General features: G+C 36.1%; 2 protein-coding genes across 2 annotated transcripts; both read left to right on the top strand.

Annotated features, from left to right (window-relative positions):
• Window positions 1–483: 483 nt before the first annotated feature.
• LOC311086319 (interleukin-12 subunit alpha) lies at window positions 484–2,705 on the top strand. Its single transcript, XM_084119131.1, has 6 exons — window positions 484–542; window positions 917–1,003; window positions 2,019–2,060; window positions 2,141–2,257; window positions 2,349–2,390; window positions 2,478–2,705. The coding sequence occupies exons 1-6, from the start codon at window positions 540–542 to the stop codon at window positions 2,595–2,597; spliced, it is 411 nt and encodes a 136-aa protein (XP_083975257.1). The 5' UTR covers window positions 484–539; the 3' UTR covers window positions 2,598–2,705.
• An 11,181-nt stretch (window positions 2,706–13,886) lies between these two features.
• txndc12 (thioredoxin domain containing 12 (endoplasmic reticulum)) lies at window positions 13,887–17,815 on the top strand. Its single transcript, XM_084120547.1, has 7 exons — window positions 13,887–14,046; window positions 14,532–14,592; window positions 15,207–15,259; window positions 15,873–15,946; window positions 16,081–16,150; window positions 16,603–16,686; window positions 16,981–17,815. The coding sequence occupies exons 1-7, from the start codon at window positions 13,950–13,952 to the stop codon at window positions 17,061–17,063; spliced, it is 522 nt and encodes a 173-aa protein (XP_083976673.1). The 5' UTR covers window positions 13,887–13,949; the 3' UTR covers window positions 17,064–17,815.
• Window positions 17,816–18,403: the final 588 nt, after the last annotated feature.

Below are 18,403 nucleotides of genomic sequence, written 5' to 3'. Positions count from 1 at the left end.
ACACTGTACTCTGTACTGTATGTCAGCGTAAATCGAAACGTGCGTTAATTCCCAATGTATGCAAGCAGCGTGTCCTAAACTCCAGAACTCAACATCTATAATACCACGGAAATTACAAAACACATGGGCAGCGGGTTGTTTTCATTTAAGTTAATATGTTTCGAAAAGGGAACTCCCATATCTCCAGAAGATTTATAAAAGGACCAATCCTGATCCTAAGCACTAGAATATGCATCAACTGAACACAACAATGCTGCCCAGTGTCTGCAATTGTAAGTATTGTTACTGTTTTTAATCTACAAACAAACTCTAGAGTAGCTATCCAATTTAACCTTCACGTTTTGTGAAATGTTATGTTGTTGTTTTTTATGTATTTTGTTAAAGATATGGCCGTAAGCATCCTGTGCCTCGCGCTGTGTCGCTGTGGCGTCGCCGGTCCAGTCCACTCCAGAGCGCGTGAATCGCCAGTGAGCCTCACAGGAAAGACGTGCAATGCGCTCGCGCGCTCTCTGCTCTGGAACGTGTCCGCGGTGCTCGCGATGGTGAGTGTTACCACAATAAACCAGCACATATATCTAATAAATACACACTCTGGCTGAATCCGAAATCGCTCCCTAATTCCTCATTCACTATTCCCTACGTTAGTCCACTAATACTGTTCACTTGAAGGAGTGAATAAAAACGAGTGAGTGAATTCGGACAGCCGTTGAGCGTACATTGGTTGTACACTCGTTATTGCAGTGTAATGTGGGATTGAATAAGCGCACTCAGTAATGTATGTCCACTATGGTTTCGGACACCACAAATGGATGTCTTATTTGAGGGTATGGGGGTATAGTCTCTCTCTCTCTCTCTCTCTCTCTCACACACACACACAAACACAAGTAGTCTAATAATATTTATTATCCACTTACAGGACCACTTGTTCAGTGGGTTTGACTGCACACAGCAAAACGCAGAGGTGCACCTCAGGACGCAAACGGTGGCTACCTGCACACCGCAGGTAAGAGTGATGTCAATGATGCTCACTTTCAAAATTATTATTATTATTATAGAGGGCCCAAGCCCCAAAGGACCGGAGTTTTGTTTTCCAAAGTAGCCTATTATTATTAATTCCTTTCAAAGTTTTGGGTACTTTTTGGGTCCTTAACAAAAAACTCTTGAAAATGTGCATGCGCGTTGGAATCGTCTGGCATTAGGTCCATGCACGAGTTGACACAGGGCTGTTCTGAGGCGCACCCTTTTTGTGTTTTTTTTCTTTTCTTCTTTTTTCGGTGCTCTGTAGGGCAGCCCTTTGTTTTTGTTCCTTAGGGCTTTTGCACCTACAGTAATCAAACTTCTGATCAAGCCGTGTTTACGGCACACTCCAGCCCAAAAGGAAGTCGGCTATTAGCCTATGGGCTGTTTGAAAAACACATGCTCTGGAATTTTATATACTACTCCTCCTTGGGGATTAATTTGGCACCAAACTCGAGAGTCTGCTCACTGCAGAGCCATGGTGGAGTGTGAAGTCCAGCTCCCCCTCTCTGAATGTAATTTGGGACGTAGTGGGTGGAGATAGGATATCCAACCATACCCTAATCCTACCCATAACTCTATCCCTCCACCCATTAGACATCAGGGAGAGGTGGAGCTGGACGTCATTTGGCACTAGAGGTCTACACGGAGGACTAGGTCGGGTCCCAATCTATTACTTCGTGTCCCGGGTCTGTTTAACATTGCGTGTAATACCAGAGTCGATCGGAGAACACCCGGCCGTGATCAGAGTCAGTCAGTGCTGTGCGTGTGCTTTGTAACTTGCAACTTGATGAACTGTCACATGAATGTTTTCTCTGACGCTCAAATTGCGTTCAAAGGCTTATATTTCAGGTTTTCTTTATTAGGTTTGCTGCTAAATAGAAATAACCAATGTATACCTCCTTTCTTCATCATAGTTCATTCTTGATTGCTGAATTTCAGCATAATCAAAATCATAATTTGACTATTATTTGAATAATTTTTTGTTTTTTACTCAACAGAACGCCGACTGCGCTCACAGCACTGCCCTAAATATTGATGAGGTAAATTTAAAATCCATTCTTCTAATTCTTCTGTTTATTGGCTGCGTCTTACACTGTTACACTGACATGTATCTTTGTAGAATGAATGCCTGAAGAGAATTCTAGAAGATCTCCACTACTATCGGGAAACATTTCAAGCCTACTCGAACCCAGAGCTCACCAAAACAGTCGTTGGAAGCATTGATGACCTCATGCAGGTACAAACACAAACACCTTTACTTAACTACCGTATAACTGCAAGGCTCTTTTTCAGTCAGTGAATATTCTTTCCTTTTTTCATCGTAATAGAACTGTTTGTCAGTCTCTGCAATGGACAACTCTCCGGCAGAGGTAAAACCGGTTATATTTTTATGTTGCTTTTAATACATTCTTTTGACCTCTTTGTTGTGTAAGTATGATTATGGTGTTTTTTTTCAGGTGTCCATGGATCATCAACAATCGTTTGAAGAGCGACTGCAGCTGTGCAAAGTCCTAAAGGGTTTCAACCTTCGAACAATAACAATAAATCGAGTTTTCAGCCATATTTTGGCAAAATAGCAAGCTAGCAGTTGTTACCGGACGAGTCATTTTAGTTTACTGTTTCAAAAAAGAAATTAATATTTATTATTAAGTTATTTATTGTATTTAAGCATTATTTATTTACGCAGTAATTTATGAACTTTTGATTTGTTTCTTGCTGTTTTATTAAAGGTGGCCTTGCATTTCAGCAAAACTTTGTACTGGTCATGATTTTCCAAGATATAATTTGTTAATACTGCAATATAATTTGTCTTATAAATTGGTGGAAATATGAGCAGTCACAACAACAAACACAGAATCTGAGTGAAAAGGGTACATAAAACAAAATGGCTTCAACATTAGAATACTGCTGAACTGAAACACTTTCCTGACTGTTGTGAAGTTTGGTGGAGAGTCAAACTATATTACCTTAATAACGACCAATACTTATGTTTTTTTATCACTATTATATTAAAAGTATAGTTCACCCAAAAATGAAAATTCTGTCATCATCTACTCACCCTCAAGTTGTTCCAAACCTTTATGAGTTTCTTTCATCTGTTGAACACAAAAGAAGATATTTTGAAGAATGTTGATAGACAAACAGTTGACGATAGTCATTTTTCCATACTATGGCAGTCAATGGCTACTGTCTACTGTTTAGTTACCAGCATTCTTCAAAATATCTTCTTTTGTATTCAACAGATGAAAGAAACTCACACAGGTTTGGAACAGAATTTTTATTTGTGGGTGAACTATAACTTTAACAAGGCATTAAAGTGGTCATGAATTGAGAAATCACACTTTCTTTGAGCTTTTGACATATAAGATGTCATCATACTAAAAGAATATCCTGTACATTTCAGAACTGAAAACTTCCTTGTTAGTCCAAAACAGAACGTCTCATTGTGGAATGTGCCATAGATAGGTAAAATATCACCTCTGCAGAAGAAAATCAACTGGTCCCACCCAGTGGATGACGAGTGAGATGTCCACTGGACTAAAAATAATATTACCTTCAAAGGATCCTAATGCTATTGTGGTTATTTATTTTCAACAATGTGAATGTCTCAGTTGAGCATTATTTGTTTGTTCGGTACATTTCACTGTGAATTATTTGGTAAATCAGTCGCAATTTCAGTGCAGGCTTTGCAAACAGACTTTTCGCATATGGACTCACCAGTAATGCGACAACATGCAAGTAACTGTGTTCATTCTAATGCCTGATCTGTGATTAGAGATTTCTGATGTGTAATGATTCATGTCAGATGTTCTTTGTCAGTAAATCAAACCAGTGACTAAACGGTCAACTTCACATTGTTTCTCTAAGTAGGATAAAAATAAATCTGGTATTTAAACTGTGATTCATTTATAGAAAGAAATCAAAGAACGCTCCCTTTACAATAGCTGGAGCTGTCAATCAAACAGCGCAAGTTTATCAGTGACTGAGTTCTGGACTCTCGCCGAAACTCCCGTAATATTCAACAAATCTCTTATTTACATTGTGTTTGCACAATGAACTGTTGCACATTGCACTGTTAGTTATGATGAAAGCATTCGTTAGTGTGCAGAAATCGAGTTGCAATGATGAGATCACTGCATTCATGCGCTCAACATGTCTGTGATTGGCTACATGCTCATCATTGCAACCTTTCATGCCACGAGCTAAATATTATAATGCTATGAATCTACATATAATGCTATAATCAACACTTTTCACGATTAGTTAACCCTGAGAACTGTAATAGTAAAAACATGCTAAAAGTTTTTGAGAGAGTTCCACATGTAATAGCATGTAAAATTTCATATGCAAATATGTCAGCCACTTGACTTCAAACAGAGCGTTCAAATCAGAGGGCTAAAATCAGGGTAGGAATAATGCCTTTTATTTCATAATCATGACAACTTTGATGTAAAAATCATACTAACATTAAAAGTGCACAGGAAACATTAAAAAACAATAAAACAATGCAGTTCATGGCCCCTTTAAAGTGCATAGGCCTACTGTAGTCTGGTATTGCTTAACAGGTGTACTAATTTCCATTCTTATATTACCAATACAATTACTAACATTCTTCTCTGCTTCCCTACCTTTTCGTTCATGTAAAAATGGTTGGCATTTTGCAGTTTCATCATCAGCACGACCAAATGACCACAAAAATGGTTTAACTGAGCTGGTGTCATAACAAAAGAGGAAGTCTCCAACCACTGAATTACTGCATTGTAATTTCAAGAAATATTTTCAACAATATGACAAAATTTGAGAATATTTTTATTTCATCTTCAGCCATAGAAAGAGTGAGAAAAACAACTGGCTTAGAACATTGTTCTGCAGCCCCAAACAATAAAAAAATAAAGGGGGATTCAATTAGAAAATGAACATGAACACAATCTTCTGCAGAACAAAATGGTTTAAATTCTTTAGAAATAAAATTAATAATTACAAATGTATATCTGATCAAGCTAACTTAGGCAACGGTTTTTTTAGATGATGTAGTTACACCTATCAACAAGGTTTGGGCCAGCAAAACCTTAAAACCCTCAGGAGAATGTTGGCATCGTGTTAACATTTCCTCACATCAGTTCCAAAATATACTGGACAGCCTTGTATATTACACATATTTTGGACTGAAACAAGGACTGAAATATTAGGTAATGAATAAATTCTAATATTGGCTACAAGTGTAAATGTAAACAAAGTCGTAAACAGAGAATGTAAACAAAGTTTACATCATAACAAAGTATGTAAATACATTAATAGAGTGCATCAGTGCCCACTTTTACATCAGTGTGGTTCCAAAAGTTTTTTTTTTTTTTCATTAATTTTTTTAATCATTTTTCCCATATAAAAAGGTATTTGTTTAAGTGGTATAAGCCATGAACCAGACAAATCACAACATTACAAACATTACAGAAAAGTATTACAGGCAAAAAGACAGAGGTAAGACTTAACAGCTTTAGTGGGGGAATGAACTACAATCCCATGAAGCAATGCAAATGACATAATTGAATGAAAAAAAAAATGGAGAAATATAAATACTATTAATTTAAAATTGTTGATTATATCTATAGAAACATATATATTTTAAGTTTGTTGCAAAATGTGCATGTATACACATATTTAAGTATTTTGACAGCATACCAAGACCAACTGTGCTTCACAAGATTGGCCATTCCCTGCAAGCTCTTTTGGCGTGATATGCCAAACCTCACATTAGGTCTGTCTTTAAAGGTTTATCATAAGTTATTGTTAAAAATCAATTTCCCTGGTGAAAATTAATTTGTGATAGTCTTTCTTTATTGTGACGTATATCCGAGTGAAACTGCTTCTCAATCAGGAGAAAAATGTATGATGGGACTTGATTTTGTCCATCGGATATTGATTGGATTGTTGGATCGTTATGGTTTGCTATGGATCCTTTTCACAGGCTGTGATGACCAGTGTTGAGGAAAGTTACTTCTAAAAAGTAACTAATTGCATTACTTCATTACTTTTTTATGGAAAGTAATGCATTACAACACTTTAGGGCTATTTTTTCTCATCATGGGCTGGGCTTAATTGTGCTATGAGGCAGTTCAGAAATGGCAGAGAGGAGAATCTAAATGCAGTGATTATTTTACCCCAGTTTAAGCACTGGGGTATTTAAACACAAGGGGTGATTGGCAAACAAGACACACCTGGGAACAATCAGGAACTAATCAACAAGAAAAACTACAAAGGACTACAAAACATTAAATACTGTCAGAGCTGTCTACGGAGAGCCTTGGCACTTCCTATTAGCCCCATTGTATAGATCTTGGTTGCAGTTCCATTAGAATTCCACTGGAGGTGATCGCGGGCGAGTGCAGACTGAATGGGAATCTATGGGGCTAGGCGGCTAAATGTGTCTCTTTCACCCGATTGCCGTTGAGAAATCTCAGATTTTATTGTAGGTTTTGCAAGTTCAACATGGGTTATAGGTCGAAAGTTGAATGAACGAGTACTTATGTCCTTTCGATTTCTTACAGGTTGAGTTGTTGTTGCCCATAACACGCTAGCATTCTGCTAATTAACGCTGATTGGTCAGTGAAGGACTCCTTTCGACCAGAGATACCGCTTGATGGCATCGTGGTATCCGAAGCGGGACCAGAAACAAACAAAACAAAAACTCTTCTAGCACGTGTGTTTACCTGTGTCAGCTGTGTGGTCGATGCCTCGAGTGAAAAGAAAGTGCAGAGCGCGAAAGCACCAAAGTGACTGAAGGATTGCCGTAAAGCAGTATCTCTGGTCGTACGATGTGTATGACGTCATTGACATTTTAAAAGACTTTTTAAAGCAAATAAGTGACTCTAAAAAATCTAACACCCAGCAATGTGTAATTTCTTTGCATCTCCTTTCGAATACAACATTCAAATTACTAGACAAAAAATTATATCCTGAGAAAAGTGGATTTTGATGGGTATTTCGCCATAGACCTCCATTCATTCTGCACTCGCCTGCGAGACGTGAGACAGAGACGTGTTACTGCAGCCAGTCCAGAAACCGGAAGTAAGCAGAGAGTGCCAATTCTCTTCCTATTAGACATTCTCTGATAATGTCCAAACCAGACCAGGGGAACACAAAACAGGAATCATGACAGATTATTTGTTTTTTAATAACAATAAAAGCAAGCCTCAAGCAGAAGGACATGCAAAGACATGCCTGTACAGTAGAGGGCGCAGCTCAAACAAACCTTTCAGCTGTGTTGCCATTCTGGGCTGCGTTCCAGTACAAAATTGTCATGCCTTTCACTCGCTAACTTCCCTTTGTCTCGTTCGTCCTTCCCTTCGTCTTCCCTAAGCCCTTGATCACTTAGAATCCACTATGGGGTTGATCATTTATTTTTATTTTTTTAAGAGTGCAAAACTCTTTGGCTGCATCTAAAATCGCATACTTCCATATAGTATGTGAATGAGCTTCTGAAGTGTGCATTTGATGGACACTTTACTATCCCATGAGGCCATGGGAGAGGATTTGTGAATGGCAAACAGGTGTTTTGTCAAGCACACCTGATGCAACTAATCAAGGTCTTCATTAGTTGCACCAGGTTTGCTTGAGCTAGCACACATGACCACATATGAACATAGGTTTGTTGAGTGTCACATTTGACTGCATGTTAGAAATATGGCTAAGTTAAAAGAATGGTCCACAAAGTTAAGATAAGGTATCATCGCCCTTCACAAAATAGGAACAGGATAAAAAAATATAGTGAAGGCACTAAATGTTCTTAGAGATACCGTGGAAGCATAGTTTGCAAGTTCAATGTTACAGGAACTGTGGTTACACTTCCTGGATGGGGCAGAAAAAGGGAGCTATCAATAGCTGCAACAAGATTTCTGAGAAGACGAGCTGAGAAAAACCCTTGAGTTACTGCAAAAGACCTGCAACCAGACTTGGTGGCAACAGGCACTGAGGTTTCAGCTTGCACAGTAAGGCGCGTACTAAACGCATGCCAGAACTCCAAGACGTACACCCCTACTGACCCAAAACCACAAGAAAAGTCTCCACCAATCTGCTCAAAATCATATAAATAAGCCACAGAAGTTTTGGGATTCTGTTCTGTAGAGCGATGAAACAAAACTGGAACTTTTCGTCCCTATGGATCAGCGGTATGTCTGGAGGAAGAAGAATGAAGCATATGCTGAAAAGAACACTCTGTCTACAGTTAAGCATGGTGGGGCTCGTGATGCTCTGGGGCTGATTTATATCCTCTGGCACTGGAAGCCTGCAGCGTTTGGAAGGCAAGATGGATTCATTTAAGTATCAGGAAATCCTAGGAGAAAACATCATGCCGTCAGTGAGGAAGCTGAAGCTTGGGCGTCAACAATGATCCCAAGCATACCTCAAATTCCACCAAGGCTTGTTTGCAGAAGAAGTCCTGGAAGATTCTACAGTGGTCATCACAGTCACCTGACTTGAACCTCACAGAAAATCTCTGGTGGGATTTGAAGAAGACAGTTGCAGCACGCAAACCCAAGAACATTACCGAACTGTAGGCCAATGGACTAAGATTCCTCAGAAATGCTGCCAGAAGCTGATGTCTGGTTGCACATCTCGTTTGCCGCAGGTCATAACAGCAAAAGGGAGTTCTAAAGATGCTTGCCATGAAGGAGTTGAATCATTTTGAGACTGCAGAAGTCATTAAAAGTTGCATTTTCAGTTGAATTTGGGGAAACCACTTGAAGCATTTGTTTTGTTGTACTTTTTCAATTATTTTGTTTGATTTGTTCCTTGCAAACAGCTGAAAAGTCTGTACATTTTGCCAATAAACCTGATTTGCAATGGGGGTTGAATAATTACGATTACAAGAACGTACTATTTTAAAAACTGTATGTTTAGTTTCGCTTTCAAGGACTTTTAGTTTTTGTCAGTTACCTTTTTCCTGTATTTTCTTTGTTCCTAGTTTCCCGCCAGTCTTTTGTTGTCATGAACACTTATTAATCATCACAGCTGTTTGTCATTGTCTCATCATCACTGTGTATTTAAGTTCCTCTTTGTGCTCACTTCAGTGGTCCGGTATTGTTGTTGTTACACGCTTTACATTGCCTGTTTCTTACCTTTGGATTACTTGAGTTTGTTTTATTTAATAAATACTTTTGCATTGGAATCTTTTTCATCTTTTTCTTCATCATCTGGGCCTAAAAGTTACAGAATATCGGACCCCAAACAAGTTATTATGGAGATTGCCTTCATCAACATACCTCGGATGGGGAGGTTAACAGTCCCATCAGGGTCATGATTTGCATTTTCCAAGGAGGAAGGACCTAAGAGGAGTATGTGGAGGAGTTCATCGGCACCAACCACCTAATCGTCTGCAATGACATTTTCAATGAAAATCATGTCCCCCACACTTTTAATAAAACATTAATTCATCTCCCAAAATTTTTTCGGTCAAGTGTGTTCACGTAAAGGCCAATGTGAATAAATCTAGATTTAAATTCAAAGAGACAGGATAGTCTATGCGTGACCTGTTGTTTTAATCTTATTCAAAACGACGCGATCTGAATGTTATGGAGCGCTTCATTCGTACTCGAAGCCGGAGTGCACTCTCTCACAGAAAGTCCAAAACAGATTTGTAAAAGTAATAACTTATGATGTTCCAGGAAATCATCCAGCGATTCCTTCGCTATAGCAGAAGCTGCATAAAATGCAGAAACGTTTTGATTGATGAAACGTGAAGACAATAAACGGATGATTGGACAATATATGGTTTATGTGTGTTTTTACTTACGGGACACTTGTAGTCTACTTAGGGAAACCTTGCCATATGGCAGTGCTGTACCACAATGGAAAATGGTCAAAAAAGTAATCTTTCTATAATATTATGATTTTCTTTTCTATTTAAATGCTTTTTTTTTTTTTTTGAAATTGATATATTATAATTGATTTATATAATCTTAACATCCAATCTTAATCTCCATCAAAATCTGCCACACAAATAGACATTCACTTACACATTAACACACACTATTATTTACTACTATCCATAAGATCATACCTGTCACTTCTGCCTCTGCCTCTAAAGATTCTCCCTCACATGGTCACAGTCACTGAAGGCTAACTCAACCTCACTCTCATCACATGGAAGAGCTAACTCTGCACTAAGACTCTAAGAGTAAAATATTGCTGTTTTCATTTTTTGAAAAGAAGAAATAATTTTGTTATTTATACATAAATACAACTATACTACAATAAACACTTCAAATAAATAAATAACTGCAATCATATTGTTGATGCTACTATCTATAAAAACAATCCCAATGGGGAAATTACTGCAATTCCACTGGTACAGCGTTGGCAAACAGCATACCTATTTTTCCGTTGCGTTGCCATATGGAAACATTGATATTTTCTCACTTTACAGTAAAACTATGGGCTATGTTAGACAAAGTTGATTTGTGAAGAAATATATTTGCTGTAAAAAAAATCCCCTTTGAGAAGAGATGTTTAGAAATTAGGTTATTAGAGCAATTTCTGGAACACAACAGTTGTCTTTCGTGTGAGGGTGACAGTGGGAAAGAGTTTTGAAGGACATTCAAGCACATCATTGGCTTTGCCCTTTTAATTCCCATAGTGCAATATATTGTATTTTTTTTTCCAGAATAACAAGGAAATGAGTAGAAATTAATTCTTGCCATATCCCCCTGAGACCCAGAATTTTTTTTTTTTGAATTTGGTATTTTTTCATGTCATCACATTGTAAAATAATAGCATACAAAATAAATGGTAAAAACATTTTTGAAAAATGCTATGTCCTCTGTAGTGGACACCAGTACTCAGTTGTTTAAAAAATAAAATGACATGAAATTACATGTATAGGCAAAAACAATGGGATTTTTTTTTTTTTTTTTTCATTCACCAATCAATTTGTGGGTTTCTGGATTTTTTTAACCAAAATTTGTATAAAGATTATTTTTAACTATGTTATGAAAGGTATAACAGAATGAATTGATACACCATTTTGCTTTATGAAATATGTGGGTAAAATGGACATAAATGAATATTCCCATTCAATACAATAGTATCTATACTCTATCTAATTTGCATATTAATGTATTCCTGGGGCAACATGTAATGAAAAAATAAGTGTAATAATGGGAGTAATAATTGGCAACATTTTAATAATGGGTAATATCTAATAGAAATATTGATGTATAATTTATTTCCCTATTCACTTGTTGTGTCTCCCAAAATGCCTGATAAACATGATTTATGTCCTGAGGGTTGTTCCATTAAAGACGCTTAGAAAAGCGGGGATTAAACTCCAAAACCGGACTTGAATGAGCCTAACAAATAAGTTGGGGCTAAAGTGGTTCCATAAAAGGTAATTGAAGTTCACGCAATCTCACTAATTTGATCCAGGTTTATCAAGTCTAGATAATTGCGTGTGCACGCGATTTTGAAGCAGCCCTAGAGGTCGATCGAGGATCAAATCGATCCACCATCAAACAGCGTATATTTTGTGCTGTTTTATGCGTTTGTGATATGTGTTTTTTCCCCCTCAGTGCAAAACTTACATTTTACAGTTATATCCTCCATCTGTAAATGTTAGAAAGTCATGCAAATGTATCCATTTTGCTGCTAATCTTCATATTGAACGAGCGCTGCTGCGCGCATGCGCGCCAAATAGGAGCGCAATAATTCTGACTGAAATATAGGCTACATTTTGCTTGGAAAATTAATACGCGATATTTTATAACACTAGAAATATCTTCTAATTATAATAATTTATCTTTAGGATGTTGGATAAGTTGCAGTGAACTTCTAGCGAACAGAAGTAATTCAGTGAACAGAAGTAGCCTAATTCAGGGAAGTTTATTTTAAGAAACTAAATATATAAAGATACAAAATATAGTTTTGGGTATAGGACCTATGCTACTTAATAAAGATGATGTATACTTATTTAGAATGCTGAGAATTACAGCTTTTAATTCAATACTTTTTGGAGAAAGCAAGAATCCCCAGTTTTAAATGAGTAGATGTAATTTCTAAAGTACATTATGGAGAGGATAACATGAAATTAAGAGCAAATGTATACATTTTGAAAAGATATGTGCAACTCTAAAATCAAAGAATATTCCATAAAATAAAGGAATATATATTAGCCTACATTAACTACATTTTTATATAACCCTCCCTCCCTTTTATTTCTAGTTATTTGTTATTTTATTTATTTACTTATTTAATATTGAATATTTGATATTTAAATAATATTACTTGAATAACTATTAGGAATTATGTGTCATTATAAGAGTTTGATATAAATATGTGAATGTTAGAATTTTATTCATATTTATTTATTGTTTTTTGTCTTTTTCCCCTTAAATCATATGTATGTGTTGGTGGGTATTATCACAAAAGAAAAAAAGTAGAAGGAAAAATAAGGAATATTTATTGGGGGAAAATATGATGTCTTTAAAGGAACTGTCCATTTGTATAATTGTGTTAAATGTGTTTGAACTGAAAGACATAATATATATATATATATATATATATATATATATATATATATATATATATATATATATATATATATATGCTAAAATATTTGTTAGTTGGACATTAGATGTGCCTTATTTAGAATTTTAAACCTACAAGTGTATTTTTATGATAGCAATAACTGTAAAGGGACTATTGGAGTAAATCAAATGTAGGTTAATATACTGTCAATTACTAAGCTCAGATTCATCTTACCAGTTAAAATTTATATTGTGCTTTTGTAATTATTTATTTTTAATTTTGTGATTTTAACTTCTGCTTTAAAAAGCTTTTTTTTTAGATTGTGTTCTAATGTTCTTCTAATAATCATAAACATGTACTACAGCTGCCAAACAAAACCAGAGAGAAATGTATTCATAAATCTTTAAAACAATCTAATTAAATATTGGGCACAAAACATTCAGCCAGTAAAAAAAGAAAACCTGTAGTATATATATTGTATTTATCTATCTATATCTATAAATACAGTACGTACATATATATATATATATATATATATATAGAGAGAGAGAGAGAGAGAGAGAGAGAGAGAGAGGTCTATATTGTCTAATTTATCATTGTAGCCTTATTTAAGTTGATTTTCTGTATACTGTGTATTTATTTTTGGACTAATAATGGTTAATAAAGTCCAATAATGGTATGAGAGAGTGTCAGTGGTAATACCATTGTGTTCTTGTCGGTCAGTGTTAGAGGATCTGTGTAACAGCTGAGGCTTAGCCTGACAGTTAGCCTGCCCTGGACCAGGCTAGTTTCCCAGCATAAGTTGCCAGGGTAACTGAGTTTGAACTATTTTAAGTTTGCTTTATGAAACAGAATCCACCGACAATAAGTCTGACTTACCAAAATAAGCCTGGCTTGTATTCTAATCTTGTTTTATGGAACAGCCCTCTGGTGTCCTCTACAGTGGACATGTGTGAAATTGATGCCCTGTTCTGAAACAGAAAGTCATCTTTTGATTGGAAACCCCATAATGTTTTCCTGAGATGTTGGTTTATGAAATACAGATTGAAAAGTAGTTCAATTTAAATGATAATTAGAATTTATTATCATATTTGATAACTAAATTAATGTCAATCATTTTTAAAGACCAAGAAGTTGTTTTCATGGTGAAACCTCCAAACATTTGGTATCTCTGAGTGTGCTCTTTACAGGACATCCAGACTGTGACATGTATGGTGTCAGAGAAATGCATTAAAATATAATGTTCAGTCCACTACAGTGGTCAATGCGTGGACAAATGTCTATTCTGGGTCCCAGGAGGATATGGCAACTCTGTACCGTTTAGGGTTAATCCGGCAGGTTTTAGGACCCAGCGGCCGGGTTCCCTCCGTCACATACAGGCTTGCTCAAGGCTAACAACCATCGCAAAGAAAATGCCGTCGTCTTTATTCAACATTACGCTGGTTTCATTTATACTGGTTTTTATTGCATCACGTTTCGGGGAGGTCTTAGCTGATGACAATGGACGAGGTAAAAAATGTCAATAAATTTAGACAATCGATCTAGAACAATCCCTATCAAAGCTAGCCGTGCTAACGATAGACCACCGGCTTCACACCCGGAACGCGGATCTAATGTAACTCCCGACTGACCGAGATAAAACTCACTGCTATCATAGTAAGGGCGACTGTCTGTTGTTAGTTACAGTATATATCGTATAATTAAAATCAGTGTGTTTTATTCAGATATGAGCTCATGTTTAACCTGAGTTGGTGGGATTTTTGTAATCTTTAAGATCATAAATGATCAGATGAGCTCAGAGTTATGAATGCTGAACGGCGAAGTCAGCTCTGTCATTGCATTTGGGAATTGGATGAAAGACTCTGATCACAGTTTTTTGTGTGTCAGATTTCTTTGTTCTGTTGTTATAGTCCTGGCTTGTTCCAACAGGTACACTTGTTCCCAGCCGGATGTATCATGTTACATAATTATGCACTTGTTTGTGTTTATTAAAGGATTTGGGGACCACATTCACTGGAGGACCCTTGAAGATGGGAAGAAGGAGGCTGAAGCAAGGTATATATGACTGTAATACCCTTTCATCTCTGTAACTTTGTGGTTTAAATATTTCTATGAAAGGTAGGCCTGTACCAGACTTTCAGAAATATAATCAGGTCATGTTTAATCCTATAAAGCCTACTCTATCATATTTGATACAGGCATCTCTAAGGCCTCTAAATTTATCAGCATGATAAAAACTTGATAAAAACCTTTTGTGCACAATCTACTACATGCATTCTGTTGTCTGACTGATTACAGGTTTTATCCCCCACAATAGAAATGACAAAGCTTTGATCAGAAAAGTCTTCAGTTCAGATATAGAGTGTGAGACTGATATGTATATGTACTTTATGTAAGTAGTCTACTATACTGTTATAAAACATGTCAATGATTTGCATTACAAACTATCAGAATTTATGTGCCATATAAATATCAGCAACTGCACCAAAATGGCTCCGTTTGGACCTGATTAAAATTGAGTACGACTATAAAAGTATGAGCTCATACAAGTATAAAAGCTCATAGTATTGCCATTGCTCCTTGTGGGACTGAGAGTTTGCTTGCATAAGGTTTACATATTCCAGCGTTCGTTTTTGAATGTGACGTAATTCTGACCTTGTTCTGTCCAGTGGACTCCCTCTGATGGTCATTGTTCACAAGACTTGGTGCGGCGCCTGTAAAGGTATGTGGCCGCTCGAGTCTTTGGTCTGTCATAAGAATGGAAATACAAAAGTATTTCAAAATAATATTCAAAAGGTTGGGGTCAGTAATATTTTTGTTTAATGTTTTTGAAAAATACAATATAAAAAGTAATGTATACAATATAAAAAAAAATAATTCACAGTAATGTAACTCTTTTTCTATTTGAATATATTTTAAATGTAATTTATTCCTGTGATGCAAAGCTGAATTTTTCAGCATCAATACTCCAGTCTTCAGTGTCACATGATCCTTCAGAAATCATTCTGATATGATGATTTGCTGCTCAAGAAACATTTCATATTATACTCAATGTTGAAAACGGTTGTGCTGCTTTATATTTTTGTAGAAACCGTAAAAAAATTCAGCATTCAGCATTCTCTGATTAATAGAAAGTTCAAAAGAACAGCATTTAGTTGAAATATATATATTTTTCTGTTAATTTTGGTCAATGTAATGCATTCTTGCTGAATAAAACTATTAATATATTTAAAAAATCTTACTGACCTAAAACTTTTTAACAGTATTGTATGTATGGCTTATTATGTTACCTTGAAGTGTACACACAAATTATGATGTTGTAAAAATAACTTTAGCACTAAAGCCCAAGTTTGCTGAATCGAAGGACATCTCTGAGTTGGCCCACAACTTTGTCATGATTAACTTGGAGGTGAGTATTATTTATATGGGAACACTTTGCAATACGGTTTCATTAGTTAACTACTTTAGTTAAATGAACCAATAATGAACTGCACTTCTACAGCATTTATTAATCTTCTCATTACATGTCCCATGTGGCTACAGGATGAAGAGGAGCCTAAAGACGAGGCCTTCAGCCCAGATGGTGGTTACATTCCCAGAATACTTTTCCTGGGTAGGTTATATACATAAACAAATCGGCTAAGCAAATGCTCTGGATTAGAACATCAAGCTTAAAAGTGGACTCCATTTCCTTTATCATTTAAAAGGTTTATTCCTACAGAAATAAAGCTTTTTTTTTCATCTTGATGAAGGCTATATTAGTGGCCTAATAAAGCAGTTTTATTTAATTTAACATGGAGGGAGGGAGGAGTCAGTGTCTTAATGGGTGGTGAAATGTTGTCATCACATAACCAGCCAAATATGACTACCTTTATCTCAGTAACGCTCACATTATTGGAGTTTCATCACAAATTAAGCATGTTTGAAAAGTGTGTTTCTACAATATCATAAGTAACAAACCAGTTTACTCTTGTGTGATGCTACATCCACGGCACTAGGTGTCAGTAAATGGCCAGGCCGACTGTTACAACTTAGATGGAAAAACTGTGTTTTGCTCTTTGTTAGATCCCACTGGTAAAGTCCACTCTGAGATCACAAACAAGAATGGAAACCCAAACTACAAGTACTTCTACAGCAATGCAGATCAAGGTAAGACTTTTTACTTTGAAAGTGTATGCAAGAAACAACTAAATATCTTTTTCTGTTTCCCCAATGAGCCTGAATTGGTAATACCATAAATAATGCACTGTATTGACTTTAGCTGTGCCTGAATTTTAGTTTTCGTTCACTTTGCTTCATATAGTATACCGTGCATTCGGATAGCAAAGCAAAACAGGATTGACGGTGTGTGCGGTCCATTCTGAAGATAAATGTGAAAACCAAACTAGACTTAAGTGCACTGTGACGAAATGTTCCTTGACCTCACATCTCTTCCATGTGCAGTTGTGGCTAGCATGAAGGAAGCTCAAGAGAAGCTGACTGGAGATGCCTTCAGGAACGCCGCTCACGTCGGTGACGAACTCTGAGAACGGCAGAAGTGGCACGGAGAGATCTCAGCCGGAACACTACACACACCAGATCCATCCGTTCATCCCCAACCTCAACTCCTCCTGTGATTTCATTTGACCTGCTATAGCACAAGAAGCTTCAGAAATGAAGGAATTTATAACGCATCTACTGATTACATTTCCAGATATCGCAGCTTGCGGTTGATTACTTTGAGAACCAAAGCATACTTGCTGTCCATGTCACATAAAGGGTGCTAAAAAGTTTTTTTTTTTTTTTTTTTCTAATTCAAAGCTTACGTGTCCATATTGATAATTCATGTCAAACCCGATCAACCCTCTTGACTTCATTCTCAAGGCACTCCACATTTTGTCCGAAACATTTAACACAGGCGATTCTTGTGCTTCCAAGCCATATCTTGCAAGCTGCGGTGAAACTGATCCAGTTACCCAGTCGCATATATGAAGGGCCTTATAATCCCCAAACTGTACCCACTTAAATCTAACATATGATTTGTTTTCATGAGTGTGAAAGATCTATTATGTTAAGGCTATTAGAAATGTGTTTTAGTCCTCAATATATGGAGTTGCCTTTGGTTTAAAAAGAGATTTTTACTATTGACAATACTTGTGATTTAAGGACTGTAATGTAAACTGGCCTTTTTTTTTTTTTCTTTTTTTTTTTTGGATTGAGAGGGAATTGTCTTTCTTCACCATACTGTATTTTTTACCAATATGTAAAATGAGGCTACAAATAAAGTTGATATAAAATATTGTAATATATTCATTTCAGTGTTAGCTTATATAGAGTGGAGTGAGTGATGTTTGACTAGTTTCCCAAAGGTACTTTATGGAAATATCGTCTCTCAGGCCCTTCTCCTTGGTGTTTTTGGATTTTATAAAATTAATTTAAAAATGATATGCTACATTGTCTCAGCTGTATTTTGAGAAAAATAGAAATAATTTTTATGCAATTGTTGACAACAACAGTATAACAAATAATAAAATTATAATATAGAAGTCTGATCTCTACATACCATTCAAATTTTGGGATCAGTTTTAGATAGATAGATAGATAGATAGATATACTTTTATTCAGCAGGGCTGCATTAAATTGATCTAAATTGACAGTAAAGACATTTATAATGTAACAAAAGATTTCAGATCCCCGAACTTTTGAAAGGTGGTGTCAATACAAGAAGACCAAAAAGTATGATTTTGTTTTTGATGATTTAAGGTTTCCAAACCTTTGGAGGAATTTACCTTGAAATGGTCTTATTGGAACAGTCTTGGAAGAAAAGATTACAAACTTTTAATGGTATTTACTTTTTAATTAATTTTGTTTTGATTAATTTTTTTAT

This window comes from Abramis brama, assembly GCF_963993115.1.
Source record: "Abramis brama genome assembly, chromosome: 7".
Lineage (NCBI taxonomy): Eukaryota > Metazoa > Chordata > Actinopteri > Cypriniformes > Leuciscidae > Abramis > Abramis brama.
This window is presented reverse-complemented; position numbering and strand designations above follow the sequence as displayed.

Bases quoted from the DNA above. Each gene is read 5' to 3' on its own strand.
- LOC311086319 (XM_084119131.1), top strand. The intron at 1,004-2,018 runs GTAAGAGTGATG...TTTACTCAACAG, and splicing joins TGGCTACCTGCACACCGCAG to AACGCCGACTGCGCTCACAG. The intron at 2,391-2,477 runs GTAAAACCGGTT...GTTTTTTTTCAG, and splicing joins TGGACAACTCTCCGGCAGAG to GTGTCCATGGATCATCAACA.
- txndc12 (XM_084120547.1), top strand. From the start codon at position 13,950: ATGCCGTCGTCTTTATTCAACATTACGCTGGTTTCATTTATACTGGTT. The intron at 16,151-16,602 runs GTAGGTTATATA...GCTCTTTGTTAG, and splicing joins TCCCAGAATACTTTTCCTGG to ATCCCACTGGTAAAGTCCAC. The intron at 16,687-16,980 runs GTAAGACTTTTT...TTCCATGTGCAG, and splicing joins CTACAGCAATGCAGATCAAG to TTGTGGCTAGCATGAAGGAA.